Source organism: Canis lupus, chromosome 15 (assembly GCF_003254725.2).
Source record: "Canis lupus dingo isolate Sandy chromosome 15, ASM325472v2, whole genome shotgun sequence".
Taxonomy (NCBI): Eukaryota; Metazoa; Chordata; class Mammalia; order Carnivora; family Canidae; genus Canis; species Canis lupus.
In genome coordinates this window covers 50,754,061-50,773,434 of record NC_064257.1, presented here as the reverse complement: position 1 = coordinate 50,773,434, position 19,374 = coordinate 50,754,061, and the positions used below count along the sequence as shown (strand labels likewise).

Here is a 19,374-nt window from a genome sequence, read left to right as displayed (position 1 = left end):
CAGTAGGTATCTGAATTTGCTTTTTAACCCAAGCTTATATACACACAGCTATGATTTTTTTCTAGACTCAGGCAAGCTGAGTACTTTCCTTTTCCTTTCCCCTAACCAAGTTCCCTTCTCCTGAAACCTCTAGCTGACATCTCTAGTCATCTGGGCCTTCTTAAAAATTACATGAAATATCTTAAAAGAACATCAATTCCAATTTTATTAAGAGTTAAGCAAATCAGAAATGTAACAAATTATATCTTAGAATATTATTGCCATTCTCCTCCTCCATACTCCAATAGTTATTTAAAATAATCTTACATGGAGTTCTAGTGACTTCAAACTCAGGTCAGCAAATGCATCTCCAAGTTGCCTTTGAGTATGCACCATCTGGAAAAGCTGGGTCGACAATGTCTGAGCCAGTCTTAAGATATTTTCGTATTTTTTCTTGTTATCTCTTAATATATCAATCTGAGCTTCAAGTTCAAGGTCCACAGTTCTTGATCCACGGCCTAGCTTCTCAGAGATAATTTGTCGAGTGCACTAAAAGTGGAAAGATGCACTTTGTTTAGGAAAAAAAAAAAGAACAAAAGAGAAAGGAATAATATAGCAGTCCAAAGTACAAATGTATTTGGCATATACCATTTTTGGCTTCAGACAAACTACCCTTAAAAAACTGAAAATTGTCAGCTCACTTAGAAGTTTATCAAGATTCAAAACAAAATTACCAGACATCTCCAATGACTATTACTAATCAGAGGACGTTTAAAGACTTAGCTAATTTATATATTTCTAGATGAACTCCCTCACATAATCAAATTTCAGGCTTATCAACTTGACTAGATTATTTACAACAACTGAGATACTTGGCATTGATTTAAGAAGATTAGTGGGCTGTAATATCGAAATAATAAGCACACCAAAATTCTATTCTCCTGTTGGTTTCAAATACTTTTTTTCCTTCTATCTTCCTCTTAAGTAATCGTGTGTATGTGTGTGAATAGGAGGAATGAAGGGAAGAAAGGAAGGAAAAACAGGTAAGAGGAGGAGGTGGGGAAGGGTGCAGAGAGAGGAAGGGGAAGAAGGGAAGAGAGAGGAGGGAAGAAGAAAGAAGAGAAAGAGGTAGAGATTAGACATTCCTGAATTCTTTTACTTCTGTCCAGAAGGAATGGTATTAAATTATGCTATTCTGTCTTGCCCCAGAAATAATGATAAGGGAAATTTTTGTTAGCAGTAAAAAATTATAAAAAACTTCATTACTTAATATGTTTTGAGAGTAACCATATAGGGCATTAATATACTCTTCATCATTTAAAGTTAAAAAAAATTTTTAACAAAAATATTCTTTTTTTTTTAACAAAAATATTCTTAAGAAGTAATACATAAATATTATAATTTTAAAAATTTGGGGATGCCTGGGTGGCTCAGCAGTTGAGCATCTGCCTTTATTTAGCTCAGGGCATGATCCCCCTGGTCCTGGGATCGAGTCCCGCATCAGGCTCCTGCAGGGAGCCTACTTCTCCCTCTGCCTCAGTCTCTGCCTCTCTCTGTGTTTCTCATGAATATATAAAATAAAATAAAATAAAAAATAAAATTTGAAAATTTGCTCTTTTATCTTTTCTTTCATAGTTTTGGTTACACAATTGATATCTATTCCAAAGTTTAAAATAATGAATGAAATAAAAGGTGAATTTCCTCTTCTTTCCTTTTAATCCCACTAAATAACAGAAAACTACTATTAACAGTTTGATGGATAGTCTAGACTCTTCTTTAAACCTCTAAACTCACATATAGGGCAGCCCCGGTGGCGCAGCGGTTTAGTGCCGCCTGCAGCCCAGGGCGTGATCCTGGAGACCCTGGATCGAGTCCCACATCAGGCTCTCTGGATGGAGCCTGCTTCTCCCTCTGCCTGTGTCTCTGCCTCTCTCTCTCTCTCTCTGTGTCTCTATGAATAAATAAATAAAATCTTTAAAAACAAAATAAATAAAAATAAACTCACATATATAGTATTATTGAAGTAAAAATGAGACTGGATTATGCTATACATAATATCCTGAGTATTTTTCCTCTGATAAAATATCTTGAGATTTTTCCTTGTCAATACATATAAATCTTTATTTATCCTTCTAATGCTAGTATATCAAATTCATATACTACTTTATTTATCCTTCTAATGCTAGTATATCAAATTCATATACTACTCATGTTTTTCTATTAAGAACTAAAATGAATTCCCTGACACATTCTCTATTATCATCAATTAAGGATCTTTGTGAGTAAATACTTAAAAATAAAGTTCCTTTTTTTAAAAGGTAGAGAAATTAACTATATATAAAATTATAGGAAAGGTGAGAGGCTAAACTCACAGAAGAGAGATAAAACTATTCCTATGGAAAACATATGAACATACACACTCTTAGGAGATGAAAATCACATCAGGAAAAAAGCTTAACTGAAGGACTTTGTAATTATAATGAGGAAAACATCAGCATGAAATAATATCTGAAATGGTAACAAGATGAAGGAGATATGCCACTTCTCATCCACACCAAGACTTTCCCTCTGCAATATTATCAGAGATTTACTCCATCAGAGATTTACTCCATCTGAACGCCAAAGCATATGGTACCTTTCATAGCAACCCAGATAAAATAGTCTGTTGCAAGTCAAGAAGCTAGAATTCACTGAAGAAGCTTGACAGACTAAGTAAAATGAAAGAAATGCCTACCGTTGTCTAAGTGGCCATTTGTTCCCAGAAATAATGGTTACAAGCAGACAGCAGGGTCAAAGGTTAAATGAAGGAATGTTTTTTGTTTCCAGGAAGCCAAAGTAGTAAGCAGCATAAGGCAACAGTGATTATGAAGCATATTAAAAACTTGATGCTGGAAACAAGCGTTGAAACGGGCCTTTCCAACCTTGTATTCCAATACAGATAATGTACAATCCTAAGGACAATCTATGTAATTTGGAAGTGAGAGTCTCCAGAACACCTACTTTGCTGAAAATGCAGATGACTTACAATGAGCTGGAAGTCCTATTCAGTATTCTATACTTAGAAATTAAGAATCTATTTTGAAGATAAGACAAATGGAGCAAGGTTAAAGGGACAGGAAGAAGCAAAAGTAAATTACTACTCTATGGAGATCTCTTACTCGGGGAGGGTGGATGTAATAAAGTGACAAACACTGTAGAAAAAACTATGAATCACCATCGTACAGGTCATGAGTTTATAAGATAGTCACTGTGTATTCTGAGTATTTAAATAGTACCAAGAACTTTTTCTGTAATACCAAAAAGTGAACAAAAAACACTTAAGTACAAGAAAAAGGATAATTTCATGGCAAAAGCTGATAGATGAAAGAGTTATGAAGAGTGAAGGATAGGAAAGAAGGAAGCATAAAAGAAAATACTAGAAATTGAATGAGGGGAATAGGTCAATCATAAATGAATAAGGCATTAGGATAAGAAAAACGGAATGAAAATTTAAAAGATATTGGCTTAAAAGCAACAAAGATTAGTTTGATAAGGTGTGAATACTGATGGCAAATTCTCAAACATTTAAAAAAAGTATTTAATGTTTGGGAAACATGTCAAACAGCTCTGAATGCTGAAACTGAGATTATTCTCTTTTTTTTTAAAGATTTTTAATTTATTTATTCATAGAGACACAGAGAGAGAGAGAGGCAGAGACACAGACAGAGGGAGAAGCAGGCACCATGCAGAGAGCCTGACGTGGGACTCTTCCAGGATCACGCCTGGGGCTGCAGGCGGCACTAAACCGCTGCGCCACCAGGGCTGCCCTGAGATTATTCTTAAATAAAATAATAGGATGGACTTCTAAAAGTACTGTATTCTTTTTTCTTTCTTTTTTTTATTTAACTTTTTTATTTTTAAATAATCTCTACACCCAACATGGGGCTCAAACTTACAACCCAGAGATCAAGAGTTGCAAATTCCACTGAGTCAGCCAGGTACCCCTACTCTATTCTTTTTAAAAAATTTGAGGGGATCCCTGAGTGACTCGTTTAGCACCTGACTTTGGCCCAGGGCATGACCCTGGAGTCTCGGGATCGAGTCCCACATCGGGCTCCCTGCATGGAGCCTGCTTTTCCCTCTGCCTGTATCTCTGCCTCTCTCTCTGTGTGTTTCTCATGAATAAATAAAGTCTTTAAAAAAATTATTTGATTTTTAGGGGTGCTTCATTGGCACCCCTAAGAATACTTACTTATATATCAGAGTCTGAACTTAAAATTGTTCCCATTATATATTTGGTTTAAATCACCAGCCTGTTCTTAGAACCAAAATTAACAACCAATAAAGAAGTACTAAATAGTCTCTGTGAGGAAAAGCCTTTAAGTGACTGATGTATTACAAATAGCTCAAGCCACAAATCCACTTAGTACCTTTGAATCTTAACAGGCACAAGACAGTAGAATTTAAAGAACAGTTAAGTGGATGAAAACCCTAGCTGTTCAAGTCAGAGCAGCGGCCATAACACTCTCTGTAGTTGTGAATTGTTTGTGGCTGTAGTGGTGTGTAAATCAGAAATTGTTTATACAGAGCCCATAACTCTGTAACTGTAACTGTAATACAGCAATTTATTCTTTCAATCAATACTTTAAAAATATGACCTGAAATCATCTACAAAAGTATAGGTTTTCTTAAGATGATAAAAGTGTCCTGAAACATGCTCATGAATCTTCCCAAAAATTATTTAGTGTTAATTGTTAGAGAACAGAAACAGACAGAGATTAAAGGCAGAAAACCATGCAGGAACTGAAGTCCAAGAAAAAGAAGATCAAAGTTGTAGCTCATATCAAGTCGCTCAACAATAAAATGGGTAATAAGTACAGTTCTAAATTAACCAAATCAAAATCTATACTTGAAGGATTATTCAAATGACAATGAATGCCCTACATAGCTCACAGTTTGGAATGAAAAGGTAAAAAAGCCACAAGAATGCAGTCAAGGGGACCCAATAAGGTTATTATACTTTGAGCTTCTTTAAGTTAAGAAGCCTATGCTAGCCCAGGCACATTGGCTATAAACTCCATTAAAATCATAAAGTTAGGGATCCCTGGGTGGCACAGCGGTTTGGCGCCTGCCTTTGGCCCGGGGCGCGATCCTGGAGACCCGGGATCGAATCCCACGTCGGGCTCCCTGCATGGAGCCTGCTTCTCCCTCTGCCTGTGTCTCTGCCTCTCTGTCTCTGTGTGGCTATCATGAATAAATAAATAAAATCTTAAAAAAAAAATAAAATCATAAAGTTAGAATGTTCTTTTTCTCTTCTGTTTATACGTATTTTTAAGTATAAAAATAATTTTAAAAATTTTAAAAAAGATTTATTTATTTGAGAGAGAGAAAGGAGGAGAGGGAGCATGCATGGTGGGAGAATGGGCAGAGGGACGGGAGAGAGAGAAGCCTCAAACCAACTCCTTGCTGAGTGAAGAGCCTGACACAGGGCCCAATCTCAGGACCCAAGATCATGACCTGAGCCAAAATCAATAGCTGGCCACACAACCAACTGAGCCACCCAGGCATGCCTAATTTTTTTTTAAAGTAAACTCTAGGTCCAACATAGGGTTTGAACTCTCCACTCCAAGATCAAGAGTTGCATGCTCTACTGAGCCAGCCAGGTACCCCTCTCTTCTGATTTAGGCTGTAATATCCTGATTTAAGTTTTGATGAAAAAAAATTTCAGTTAAAAATAATCATTCTGAGAAGAACAGTAATTCCTTCATATAGCATTATGCTATGTGTACAACATTTTAAATGCTGGTCAATTTCATTAACACAAACCATTCATTCACTCATTCATTTATTTATTTTTAATCTCCAATGTTTATAATATGAGGGCCAGGGCTTTCTCTCCAACTCAAGTTTATAAATTTTCGATTGGCTTGTGAGGCCAATAAGGATATTTCTTCTTTTTTTGGTGGGTGGGTGGGGGATATTTCTTGTCTAATTTGGTTTCTGGGAAACCTTCATTTAGGTCCTCAGTGGTCATCTGATCAAATGGAATTATGTTCTTCATCTTCTTCAGCTCTTTTTCATATTCTTCAATTCTGGCCTTTGAGAGAGAAAAACTCAGCACAGCTTTTCAGATCTTCTTTTTCCTCAGTATCCACCTGGACAGTGTATTTATCTTCTGGCACAGGAACCTTCAGGGCATTAAACTTCTCAAAGTCATCTACCAAGCCAACCTTTACCACATTGGCCTTGTAGTAAGCCCAGTCCATAGCAGGTGATTTCTCAGGAAGAGTAGTCAACTTGGAGGTAAGCATCTCATTCCAGGATTTCAGGGAGTTGACGATGGCCTTCTGGTTTCGGGGTATGATCTCCCCAAAAGCTACCCAGTCAATGGTTTTTAGAGCAAGTTTTTGCCCAGGCATCTTGAGATCCTTCACTGATCCTGGCAGCCCACAGTCCACAGCAGCAAGAACACAAACTTTTAAAAAGGCTCAATGTGGTATGTTAATATAAAAGATAAATATGGAATCCTAAGGATTCAACTCAGGTAGAAGTAAAAGACAAAAAACAGGGAACAGATAAAAAGCATATATATATAAAAAACAAAACAAAACAGGAAACCATAAACTAAAGGACACAAGAGAAGAAGATTCAAATGAAGAAAATCTTGAATTTTGTAATTTGGAATTACTACAACTTGGTTCAGAAATAAGATGTGCGTTTTTTTTAAGGTGGTAGTTATTTTTATTAGTTAAATTGATTAATTTTTAAAAAAGATTTTATTTATTAGAGAGAGAGAGACAGAAAATGAGTAGGGGAAGAGGGAAGGAGAAGCAGATTCCCTGCTGAACATGGAGCCCAATGTGGGGCTCAATCCCAGGACCCTGAGATCATGACCTGAGCCTAAGGCAGACGCTTAACTGACTGAGCCACCCACGTGCCCCTAATTTTTTTTTTAAGTAATCTACAGCCAATGTTGCATCGAACTCATGGCCCTAAGATCAAGAGTTGCACGTTCTACCAACTGAGCCAGCCAGGCACCACTAAGGCTTGTATTCTTTAGGTTTCATTGTGTGGTTATAGAATGTTACTAGATAGAGGCAAATTTCATGAATAAATGAACAAAGGAATGGCAGAATGAATAAATTTAATAAATAAATGAATGAAGCTCAGTTTGGTATGAAAGACACATAAGTGAAATGAAAGGAAGCAAAAAGAGGAATTCTAAGCAATAGGTAAATACAGTCTCATGAACAAAGTTATAGACATGTGAGAAAGCACAATTTAGGAAATCTCTGGAGAATTTGGTTGGATCACTGGATCCAAGGGTGGGAGAGAGGAGCAACAGGGGATAAAGTTGGGAAGGTAGATGGGTCAGATCTATGCCATTCTAAAGACAATGGGATCAAGTGAACAAATTCAAGCAAGAACGAACCATTTTAGGCAGCGTAGAAAATGTAGTCTAACAGATTTTGTCAAGAAGCTATTTCAGTAATGTGAGAGTAACAAAGATATGGACTATGGTTGTGAAAGCTGGAATGGAGAAAAAAGGGATAAATTCAAACAATATTAAGGAGGCAGAGTCCATTTAATGACAATAGATATGTGGCATCGATGAGAAGATGAAGTAGAAATTTGAATATCTGGGTGAACTGTTGTGATACGAGAATACAAAATGAGAAACAATATATAGAATAAGAGAATCCCCCCAAAAAAGAGAATCCACATCCTTCCACATCCTTGATAACAAAAGGAGCAATAATTAAATACAATGTTCTAAATGAGAACATCATTTAGATGTTCTAAATGCTGAACATCAATTTTTGACAACTACCACTGGCATTTCTCAGGGCTACACTAGAATTTTTGGAAAGATTCATGAGCACGTTTCAGGGCACTTTTATTATCTTAAGAAAACCTGTACTTTTGTAGATTACTTCAGATCATATTTTAAAAGTATTAATTGAAAGAATAAAATTCACTTCTGTATTACTCTTGAAAAGACATAAGGAGACATGTGCTCTGTATAAAAAAATATAAACAATTTCTAACTTACAAACCACTACAGCCACAAACAATTCACAAATATAAAGTGTATTATGGCCAATGCTCTAACTTGAGCAACTAAGGTTTTCTTCCACTTAACTGTTATTAAAACTAATTTTTTAAAAGATTATTTATTTATTTGAGAGAGAGAATGAGTGAGCATGAGCATAAGCAGGGGAGGGGCAGAGGGAGAAAAAAGAGAACCTCAAGCTGCCTGTGCATTGAGCACGTAACCCAATGAGGGGCTTGATCTCATCATGCTGAGATCATGACCTGAGCTGAAATCAAGAGTCAGCCACTTAATTGACTAAGCCACCCAAGTGCCCCTAACTGTTCTTTTTTTTTTTTTAATTTTATTTATTTATTCATAAGACACACAGAGAGACAGAGACAGAGACATAGGCAGAGGGAGAAGCAGGCTCCATGCAGGGAGCCTGATGTGGGACTCTATCCCCAGACCTGGAATCACACCCTGAGCCAAAGGCAGACACTCAACCTCTGAGCCACCCAAGTGTCCCCCCCCCCAACTGTTCTTTAAATTCTACTGTCTTGTCCCTGTTAGGATTCAAAGGTACTAAGTGGACTTGTGGCTTGAGCTATTTCTAATACATCAAATATACTACAGAGTCAATAATTTGCTTATTTGTTTTTCAGAGGCCACACACACAAAAAAAATAGCTGCCAATTACTCTGATGCAATGAAACTAACAACAATAAATTTTTGAAGTCCAACTCATTTGTCAACGTGGTACTGTCTGTACAGTTAATGCTTAGGTATTACAATAAGATCAGAGAATTCTAATTCTGAAAAATGAATATACTTCTTTGACATTCTCCTGTTATAAAGCATCAAAAACAGGAGGTAGGGACAGACAGGTCTGTAGCAGTTCTACAAGTAAATGTGTTCCAAGGCAATATGATTCTTCTTCAATTATTTGCTATCAATTAATAAGCATTCCTGTAGCTTTTTTTTTACTCTTTAGCTACTGACTTTTTAAACTACATTTATATAAAGCTCAAGAAAACAAAATACTTAATTTTCTAATTGTATTTTTTATGTTTAGGTGGCATTCTCTCCTATATATTTATATAATTGCAAATAATAATTTGAATAACATACAAATGAACAAAAAAAAAAAATACAAATGAAAATTCTTAGAGCCAGTTAGGGTGGAAACATTAAAAAAAATACAAACCTTGTAGGTGTTTAGACTCCATTTTCTAACAAGCTCTAACTTTTCCATTGCAGGATTTTTTACTTCATCTGCTAGAATAACTGGTCCACTTTTGGTCTGTGTTCTCTGGACACCTGCATGATCATAACAAAAAACAAAACAAAAACTAGATAAAGACAAGTAGGGGAAAAAAACCAAACCATTGATTCTGTTCAAATTAAACTACTTATGCACTACTTATGTCTGGTGGCTCAGTTGGTTAAGCATCTGCCTTTGGCTCAGATCATGATCCCAGGGTCCTAGGATCAAGCCCCACTTCAGGGCTCCCTGCTCAGTGGGGAGCCTACTTCTCCCTCTGACTCTGCCTGCCTCTCCTCCTGCTTTGCCTCTCTGTCAAATGAGTAAATAAAATCTTAAAAAACAAAAACTCCCAAAAAACTCCAAATTAAACTACTTATGCAAGTGAAAGACTACAACTTCCTGGATCACTGAGGACAATTTCTAAATACTTAAAAAATATTTCTGCCCATCCAACACAAATGTTATGTGGTTTGACTGTCATCTTAAAAAAAGAAAATGCTGCAACCAGGTTGCCTTCTTTTCCAAATAAGATTTTTACTTCTAGCAAACAAATTTTCCACAATTAATCATATAACCTAATGAACCTAAAAAAACTGTGTCAGTAAAAATCTGGCAAGGTTATGTACTCTTCACAGTGATCTCCTTTCATCATACGATGTAGAACAGAGCAACAACAGAGGTTACTATAATTTTGGAGGATTTAAAAATATAATTCAAATTTCAAAGTCATTAAAATAAATATTCAACCAGAAGTATGAAAGGCTAGGCTAAAACAAGACCTACATTGTATTTCCTTGTTTCCTCAAGAGACCACCCACCCTCCTGCAAAAAGCCATAATTAATAAGGGCATTATAAAGCCCTGACAGTGCATTGCTCCAACAATTAAGAAATAGTGATGTAAAAGCAACTCTACACTTATAGAGTTTCTATAGTAAAATATTTTTCATAGGAGAAAATAGTTAAATGCTTATGATACTATTGACTTATAACAAAAACTATATAATGATTTTAAAAAAAACAGTAAAAGAGAAGAGAAAAATCTCTAAAAAAATGGTTTTTAAAGTCAGAGCAAAAACTTATTTTCTCACTCCTACAGTCAGATCAGCTTTTGCCACAACTTTACCACTACCTATGATAAAAAACAGTATATAAAATAAAAAACATTTAAGATTTAAAAAATTCTCATCAAAACAAAATACAGAATGTTAACACTTCATGTTAAAAGAAATATATAGTTCAGCTTTTTCCTGTTTTATTGTCCTGCAATATTAAAGCATAGAGGGTATTCAATGTAAAGAAATTTATTTTCCCCAATATTTTTCATTGGGCATAACTGGTAAATTATATATCGTTTTGTTGCAATTTGCAAGCTATCTGTAAGCTGTGGCTGAAAGTAGGAAGACACAACATTTTCCACTTGACCCATTCCAAATAATGAACAACCCAATTGTTGAAGGCTCCTTTTTTGTTTAACTGAAAACAGAGAGCAGAGCTGCAAAGCTGAGAGGGTCAAGTAAGTGAATATATATGAGTGAATATATATTTTCCAGAGTAAAGAAAGCATGATTTAAAATAAATCCAATCTTACAATGTTTTTTAATCTTAAAGTGAAATAAATTTCAGGTTTAAGATATATAGTTAATAGCTCTGAAAAGCGAGAAAGATAGGTATGGCTAGAAAGATTATTTTCATTATTGTTAAAAAAAAGAAAGAAGCAACCACCAAAAGACAAAGCCAGATTACCCACAGCTAGGAATATAAAGTAAGGGATTATGAAACTAAGCAAATTGGTTTAGTTTCAGAAGTAGCAAGGGTTTTATCCAATCAGTGCAGTGAATACCTGCAGGAACAATTAAATCACTTCCTTGTTGAGCCAGTCGACTAGCTGCAACCCTGCTGGGAGACATAACAGATGGCAATGGTGGTGCTGGGGAACCTGGAAAGGGTAGACATTTAACTATGAAAATCCTTTTCCTCCTCCACATATTGCACGTTTTGAATATCAGTTTACTGATATTTCCCTTAAAATATTAAAAAACTAGGATTAAAAACTTTAAATATATTTGCTTTCTTGCAGGAATGGACTAAAAATAAATGGATGCTACTCAGGCAGAGTTCTTGTAGAAACTTTTCATGAACTGTTGAAACCAAACAAAACACGTTAACTGTAAGAAGAAACTTGGCAAGAACATGTCTAAACAGGACTTTACCTGGACTCTATTTCCAAACCAATTAAGAAAATGTGATTCAAACTCCATAGTTGAACGACTTGAAGCTTAAGTAAATATTTTATAACCTGCTTCTTCTACATTCAAAGGAAAGCTCCTTAAGTAAACAAAGGTATGTAATAATGTATCAAAATTATAATTAAAATCCACAAAAATGTGAACGAGTCACAACCTTTACGGGAATTGTAGTCTAAAATTTCACATCACAAACCCAATAGCACATAGTATAGATCACTGCTATTCATAGTGCAGATGCAAGGAACCCACATCAAGTATTTGACCTGAGAGCTCATTAAAAATGCAAAAACTCAAGCCCTGCCCTAGACCCAGTGAACTAGAATCTGCATTTTCACAAAGATCCTTGGGTGATTTGTCTGTATTCTGAAGTTTGGAAGTCCTGAGGTAGAGTGCTATTCTAATTAATCATAAGAATGGAACTCTTAAAATATACCTGGGACACTCCACAAGATCTACTGATCATCAGTGGGTATCTGTAGGGTGGCTTTTTTTTTTTAATTACAGTTTTACATTTTTTATTGAATTATTTTTATTAAACAAAATATCTGTATATATTTAAGATTTAAGATGTACAATGTGATATTTTGATATACATATATACTGTGAAATAACTGCTACAAACTAATATATCCAGCACGACTTTTGGTTACTTTTCTGTGGTTATTTGAGCTCTATTTTATTAGTAAATTTCAAGTATATAATACAGTATTATTAACTCTAGTCACATGCTGTACATTAGGCATCTGTAGTTTTTTAAAAAGCCACTCAGATTACTGTCAAATACAACTAAGTTTGAGAATCAAAGGAAAAAAAAATTTTTAAAGATTTATTTATTTATTCACGAGAGACACAGAGAGTGAGGCAGAGACATGGGCAGAGGGAGCCTGACGTGGGACTTGATCCAAGGATCGTGCCTTGAGTTAAAGGCAGATGCTCAACCACTGAGCCATCCAGGTGTCCCAAAGGAAAAAAATTTTTCAATGAAACACCATTAAATTTTAAATTAACTCTGCACTTGAAATGTCCTTCCACATTCAGCTAAGAATATTTTAATGTCTGGTACTTTTATTTCAACTACACTCTCCCAGTTCCCTAGAAATCGTATAATGAATCAAATTTAAAATTAAAATGTTCTAATAGGACAGAAATCAAGATCAAAGTTCTTTACTTAGAGTTTTAATAATTGGTTATATCCCAGATATACTCAGTTCTGATGGAGAAAGTCACTAGTTTTAATAATATGAAAACCTTAATTTGAACTAGATCTAACATTACAATCCAAACATACACTAGACCAAAATAGATTGGCACTACCTTCCAAAGTGAGATATTTATCTCTTTAAATCTGTTTAACTATAAAATTTATTTATTTATCTATTTATTTATTATTATTTTTTGTTTAACTATAAAATTTAAAACTAGAAAGGATGACAGAAATTAACTAAATCTGACAAACTACAAGAGAAACTAAACCCAGAGGGGTTAAGACAGCTTATCAGACTCAGATGCTCTGAATTCATATCCTAAAATCTCCATTATTAAATTCAATACAAAAAATACCAATCCATAAGTTACTTATTGAGTTGCAAGGCATTTTAAAAGGTTATCCAATCCAATTACCATTTTATTTTATTTTATTTTTAAAAATATTTTATTTAATTATTCATGAGAGACACAGAGAGAGAAAGAGGCAGAGACATAGGCAGAAGGATAAGCAGGCTCCACGCGGAGAGCCCGATGTGGGACTCGATCCCAGGACTCCAGGATCATGCCCTGGGTGGAAGGCAGGCATTAAACCGCTGAGCCACCCAGGCATCCCCCAATCACCAAATCACCATTTTAAACAAAGACTATCTCTACTATCTAAGGCACAAGGGTTTCTGTTATATGAGCAAATGTTTAAAAAAAAAAAAAAAAAAAAAAAGACAACTACTATAATTCCATTTCTTGATGATCCCAGAAACAGAGCTCTGTTGTTCTGGTTATTACTGTTTATTAGTCCTGCATAAGAAATAATTCAATGACATAGAGGGAGATGTGTATAATATATGTAACAAATGATACAGAATTTTCCAAACTAAAACAGCAGAAGATGTAGTACCCTGGTAACTGGGTACTTCAGCCTTTTCCTTTTCCTTTCAAGGGTAATATTATCACTTCTCTATATCTTCAACCCTTTACAAAACCCACTAATTTAGACTAAACTAGTTACTAAAATCATTCACTAATATCCAATAAAAAATAATTCTTAAAAATCTAAAATCTTGGGCAGCCCAGGTGGCTCAATGGTTTAGCGCCTGCCTTCAGCCCAGGGCGTGATCCTGGAGACCTGGGATCGGGTCCCACGTCGGGCTCCCTGCGAGGAGCCTGCTTCTCCCTCTGCCTGTGTCTCTCATGAATAAATTAATAAAATCTTTAAAAAACAAAAACAAAAACAACTTTCTAAAAAACAAAAAACAAAAAACAAAAAAACCCCCAACTTTCTGGACGCCTAGATGGCTCAGCAGTTGAGCATTTGCCTTTGGCTCAGGTCATGATCCTACAGTCCTGGGATCAAGTTCCACACAGGCTCCCTGCAAGGAGCCTGCTTCTCCCTCTGCTTATGTCTCTGTCTCTCTCTCTGTGTTTCTCATGAAAAAATAAATGATCAACAATATCCTGTTAAAAAATGTTACATGACGTCAATTCAAAGAAACATAAATTACTGCCATTATCATGAAACATATTTTTTATTTCACTGTGAAGAACTAGGATGTGAAACTAGCAAGTGAAACTCATCAGCATTTCCATGCTTATGCACAACAGTTTATAATGGTCAGTTGATTTTAATCATTGTATAATACTATACTACCTAAGGGAAAAAAGATTAAACCAAATGTCAGTTAAGTAATTTCATTGAGAATGCTTAAAACATCTCAACGGTAAAAGCATTTTTTAATTCTCTATTGACATTGAAATTTGGAAACTGGTGACTGGTCCAAAAATGGTGTCACATCATGCAAAATACGCCTTTTATTCTTTAAGCACTCAGTCAACCCTTTCAAAGTTAAAGTTATCCCCTAGATAAGAATGTCAGAATGCTATATAATGACTACTAAGATATTGACACATATGCTACCTTTCTATGGTTTTATTTTTCTGAACATAAGGATGAAAAAGGTAAAAAAAAAAATGATGTCTCTAGGTAGCTTATTTATTTTATAGCCTAGAGTAGAGATGGTTATTCTGGATTATCCTAAATGCTTATTTGCAGGACCTATTTAGGAAAGAATATATTTCAAAATATAAGTTGTTTTTGAATAAAGTATTGGCTATTAGTATAATAAAAATACAGAATACTATTATCTACAAGAGGGCTAAGGATTGCGAAGCAGAGATTTTTTCATTTTATGAAATTATAATGAAGTGTTAAAAATTAATATACTTCACTGAACATCAAATATAGTAACTATTTTAACTATTGCTCTGTCAAAACAATTCCTTTTTACATCGAAATGTTTACATGATTTTTTGTTTTGTTTACATGGTTTTACTTTCATTCACATGAAAATGAAAAAAACACTTGAAAAAGGTTACTAAATGCAAGAATATTGAAAGGATGCAACTTTTTCCTTTATATTAAAAATAGACCTATATATGAAATATGTGCAGAAAAGAATTAACATAGCACATCTGTTTATCCTTAAAGGGACCAGCCTACACAACTGGCCTTTGGTTGGCATCTGGAAACTTAAATTTTGGGAAGATTCCCTCTATTCTTGGAATGGTTAAGACTGGCTCATTATGCCTGAATGTTTATACAAACAATGTGGTTTATGCTAAGTGCCTGTTTTCCACCTGGGAGTCTGGAATGTTGGTACATGCTAGGCAGAGGGTGCCTATTCGAGCAATCTCCAATAAACACCCTGGGCACTGAGGCTCTAATGAGCTTCCCTGGTTTGCAATAATTCATACATGTTGTCATAGTCCGCTGGGGGAATTAAGCATAATTAACAACTGCCGTCTAATGTCCTGTGTGACTGCACTGCGAGAAGACCCTTTCAAGTATGCCCAGTTTACCAGGCTCCCTCAGGCATCCTTTGCTCTTGCTAACTGTGTTTGGTATACTTTCCCTGTAATAATCATCACCATGAGTATGACTATAAACTGAGTCCTGTGAGTACTCACAGCAAATTACTGAATCTGAGGGTGGTCTTGGGAGACCTCTTATATGGAATGTATAATAGGAAAAATAAAAGCAATTTTTCTAATTGCTTTGAAATAGGAAATATGTATTTATACAAAACAATACTGACTTACATATTTTGTAGTTAAAAGCTAAAATTAAAAAAAAGCTAAAATAATTTAAATTTGTATTTTTGATATAGTGTTTTAATTTTTATTTTAGCATTTTATTTTTTTACTTTAGTATTTTAAAACCAAATCAGTGAAATTCTGCTGTATTTATAGAAATAAATTACATATAAATATATACAAATGTATAAATACATAATGATTTATTTACATAAAGAAGATTACTAAAACAATTAAAATTATTTAAATTGAAGAGAAAAAAGATTATGCTTACAAAATCAGCATTTTATCACAGAATCAAAGGACTTCATTATGCTTTATTAATAAAGGTAGCTTTTGATGCATTTCTCCCATCCTCCATCCCAGCCATTTTTAAAAATAGGTGGGCTCTTACCTTGTAATGCTCCTGCTTCAATAACCCCCTCTTTGGTACTGTCAAAGCCATGAGATGTAATTTGGGTTTCTGAGAGACCAAGTCCAGCTGGTAACGAACGCTTCAAATCCTTGGCAACATTTGAATAAAAGAGAAAATCTTTGTAAAAAAACTCTCACACCACATAGCAATTCAGCATGATGGAGTCCTTTTATTCCCATCTTAAACTATCTTTTTCTCTACTATGTAGAGAATGCTGTTGTGGCATTGTGTAATGGAATTCTATATACATTCTATAATATGTAAACAGCAACAAACTCCGCAAGACTTGTTATTAAGAGGTTATGGTATATGTTAAATACAAAATACTTCCACTATTCTAGAACTAAGCAACAAGCAGATATAAAAATTCAATTTTCAAATTCCTAAGCTATTGATACATCAGAAAAATCATTTTAAAGAACAGAATTAAGATGTCTATTGTGTAAAAACTGATGTCTAATACAATCATGATGAACCTGGCTAATGGTCAGTATAAACAAATCATTCACTTGCAATATTACTTTTCCTTTGATTTAATTAGGGTGAAATAAAGGAAATTTTCTGCTATTTAGATTTATGTTAAACACTGATATTAGTCAACCCAATTGCAAATTAGCTTATAATTGGAACTTAGCTATAATAAATATAATATTCCACATTCAGTCTTATGGTTTATAATGGTTTAAAAAATATAGAGAGAGAGAAAGCCAAGGAACACAGATTTCCCAAAGTCCTTTCCTTTCTCTGGCTTGGATATGAGGAATTACCCAATTTTCATAATTAGCATCTATGAATGGATTCTACTGGTTTCCCACAATAATGACAAATGATGCACTGAAACAAAAATATTTCTTTGAAATCCTTTAATATGGTACCACATCACATCACATATAATGTACAGTTACAATTCGAAAACTCAGAACACTTTAAATTTTCTAATTGGCAAAGTCAAATTTTTAAAAAAGGTTTTATTCATTTATTTATTTGAGAAAGAGTGTACACAGGAGGAGGGACAGAAGAAGAGGAAGAGAGAATCTTAAGCAGACTCGCACTGAACCTGAACACTTTAAATTTTCTAATTGGCAAAGTCTAAATTTTTAAAAAAAACAGTCACTTCTTGAGTGATCTAATTGATTCTTAGGGCTTTAAAAACCATCTATACATTGACAACTTCCAAACTTAGGTGTCTGACCTAGGCCTCCCTCTTTAACTCCAGTATATCTGGTCACATACTTATTATTTCAACTTGGATATTAAATTTGCATCTCAAACTTAATGTGTCCAAAACTAACTGGTTCTACAGTAAATCCACAATTCCCAACAGACAAAACAAAATAATACCACCTATGTTTTCACTCCTCTCAGTTAACAGCATCTCCACTACCAAACTCTTAGTCCAAATCTTAGGAGTTACCTTTGATTCTTCTTCTCTTACATCCACATCCAAACCATTTGCAGATTCTATCAGATCCACTTTCAAAATATATCCAAGATGAAACCAATTCTCACCACTTCCACGGCTACCACTATGATCTAAGCTAAGCTGTCATATTTTGACAGGATTACTCCAAGAACCTCTTAATTGGTCTCCTTGCTTCTATCTAAGACACACACCTCAAATCCACACATCAACCAAAATTATCCTGTTTGCAAAAGCTCTCCAATAGCCTCCCATCTCATTTGAAGAAAGCCCAGGAATGCCTGGGTGGCTCAGTGGCTGAGCGTCTGCCTTCAGCCCAGGGCATGGTTCCGGAGTCCTGGGATCAAGTCCCACATCAGGCTCCCCGCATGGAGCCTGCTTCTCCCTCTGCCTGTGTCTCTCATGAATAAATAAATAAAATCTTAAAAAAAAGAAAAAGAAAAAAGAAAGCCCAGACTGTTAAATGTTCTCAAGGTATTTACATGATTTATCTCCTACCAGCCTCAGCATTACAGCCATGCAGTTCCTTCAAAAACAATAAAGCTGTCTTTGTTTCAGAGCCTTGTATTTCCTGGGTTTTCTTTTTTCCTGATTGCTTTTCTACCTGTCATCTACAGGGCTTGTTTCTTTTGCCAGAGAGACTTTCCCAGGACAACATATAAAATAGCAACTCTCAGGGCAACTGGGTGGCTCAGTTGGTTAAGTGTCGAACTCTTCTTTTTGGCTCCAGTCATGATCTCAGGGTCATGGGATTGAGCCCTTCACTGGGGGGATCCATGCTCAGCAGGGAATCTGCTTGAAATTCTCTCCCTCCACCCCTCCCCCCTCTCTCCAAAATAAATAAATCTTAAAAAAATAAAATACCAACTCTTATAGTCTCACACTAGAACTCCTTAGTCTGCTTACTCTGTTTTATTCTTTTTATAGCAGATATCACTCAGTATTTGTGTTTATTTTTATCTGTTCTCCTTTATACCGTAAGCTTCATGAGAGCAGGGATGTTGCCTATTTTGTTTTAGCTATATGTTTAGCACCTGAAATAGTGCCTGAGATATAGTAGATATCCAATAAATATGTGTTGAATGAATAAATGAATTTATTGAATGAACTAAAGGACTTATGATTCAATACCATATGCATTAAGAAGCTGCTATAGCAATAAATTTATCTTTAAATTTAATGAGTATTAAAAAAAATTTAATGAGTATTTGCTGACTCCCTCTGTGTTAGACTTTCTAGGCAAAGAAAAAGGTAAGGTATAGTCCTTGCCTCAGTGGAGAGACAAGATATACAAATATTAATGTAAAAGTTGAACTTGTTGCCAAAGTAAAGACAATAGGTATCAGAGGAATTCAGAATAGGGACTTAATCTATGAAAACCAAATATGACAAGAGCAGGTACTGCTTGAGCTGTGGAACATGAAGGATTTATTTATTCATTATGCCAACATTCAATGAACACCAATGACAGCCACTGCTCTAGACACTACAGATGGAACAGTGTAGCAAAGGGTCTCTGCCCAAATTAGACTCACACTGAAGAAGGAAGGAGGAGCAGCCTGATAGTAAACAAATAAATATAAGACAGATAATAAGTACTGTAAGTAACAAAACGGTAAATAAGTTTGTTTTCTTAAGGCGGGATAAAAGAGATATAGAGTGACCAGCAAAAAGTGCTCCTTTGGGTGGGCAGATTCCTGAAAGCAGTGTGAGGGAGTGAGCCAAGTGAGTTTTAAGACACA

At 35.0% G+C, this 19,374-nt stretch overlaps 1 protein-coding gene across 15 annotated transcripts in view; it reads right to left on the bottom strand.

Annotated features, from left to right (window-relative positions):
* ARFIP1 (ADP ribosylation factor interacting protein 1) overlaps window positions 1-19,374 on the bottom strand; it is a 131,516-nt gene that overhangs the window by 46,423 nt on the left and 65,719 nt on the right. For 10 of the 15 annotated variants that reach the window (XR_003133338.2, XM_025439363.3, XM_025439360.3 and 7 more), the window contains 4 exons: window positions 16,192-16,300; window positions 11,099-11,194; window positions 9,198-9,310; window positions 307-528 (listed from right to left, as the gene is read on the bottom strand). Coding sequence is in view for 14 of the 15 variants with exons in the window: in XM_025439363.3 (XP_025295148.1) it covers window positions 307-528; window positions 9,198-9,310; window positions 11,099-11,194; window positions 16,192-16,300 (540 nt within the window). In the remaining variant the exon portion in view is untranslated. The remainder of the gene's footprint in view (window positions 1-306; window positions 529-9,197; window positions 9,311-11,098; window positions 11,195-16,191; window positions 16,301-19,374) is intronic. The other 5 variants (XM_049094245.1, XM_049094242.1, XM_049094243.1 and 2 more) reach the window with 1 other exon arrangement.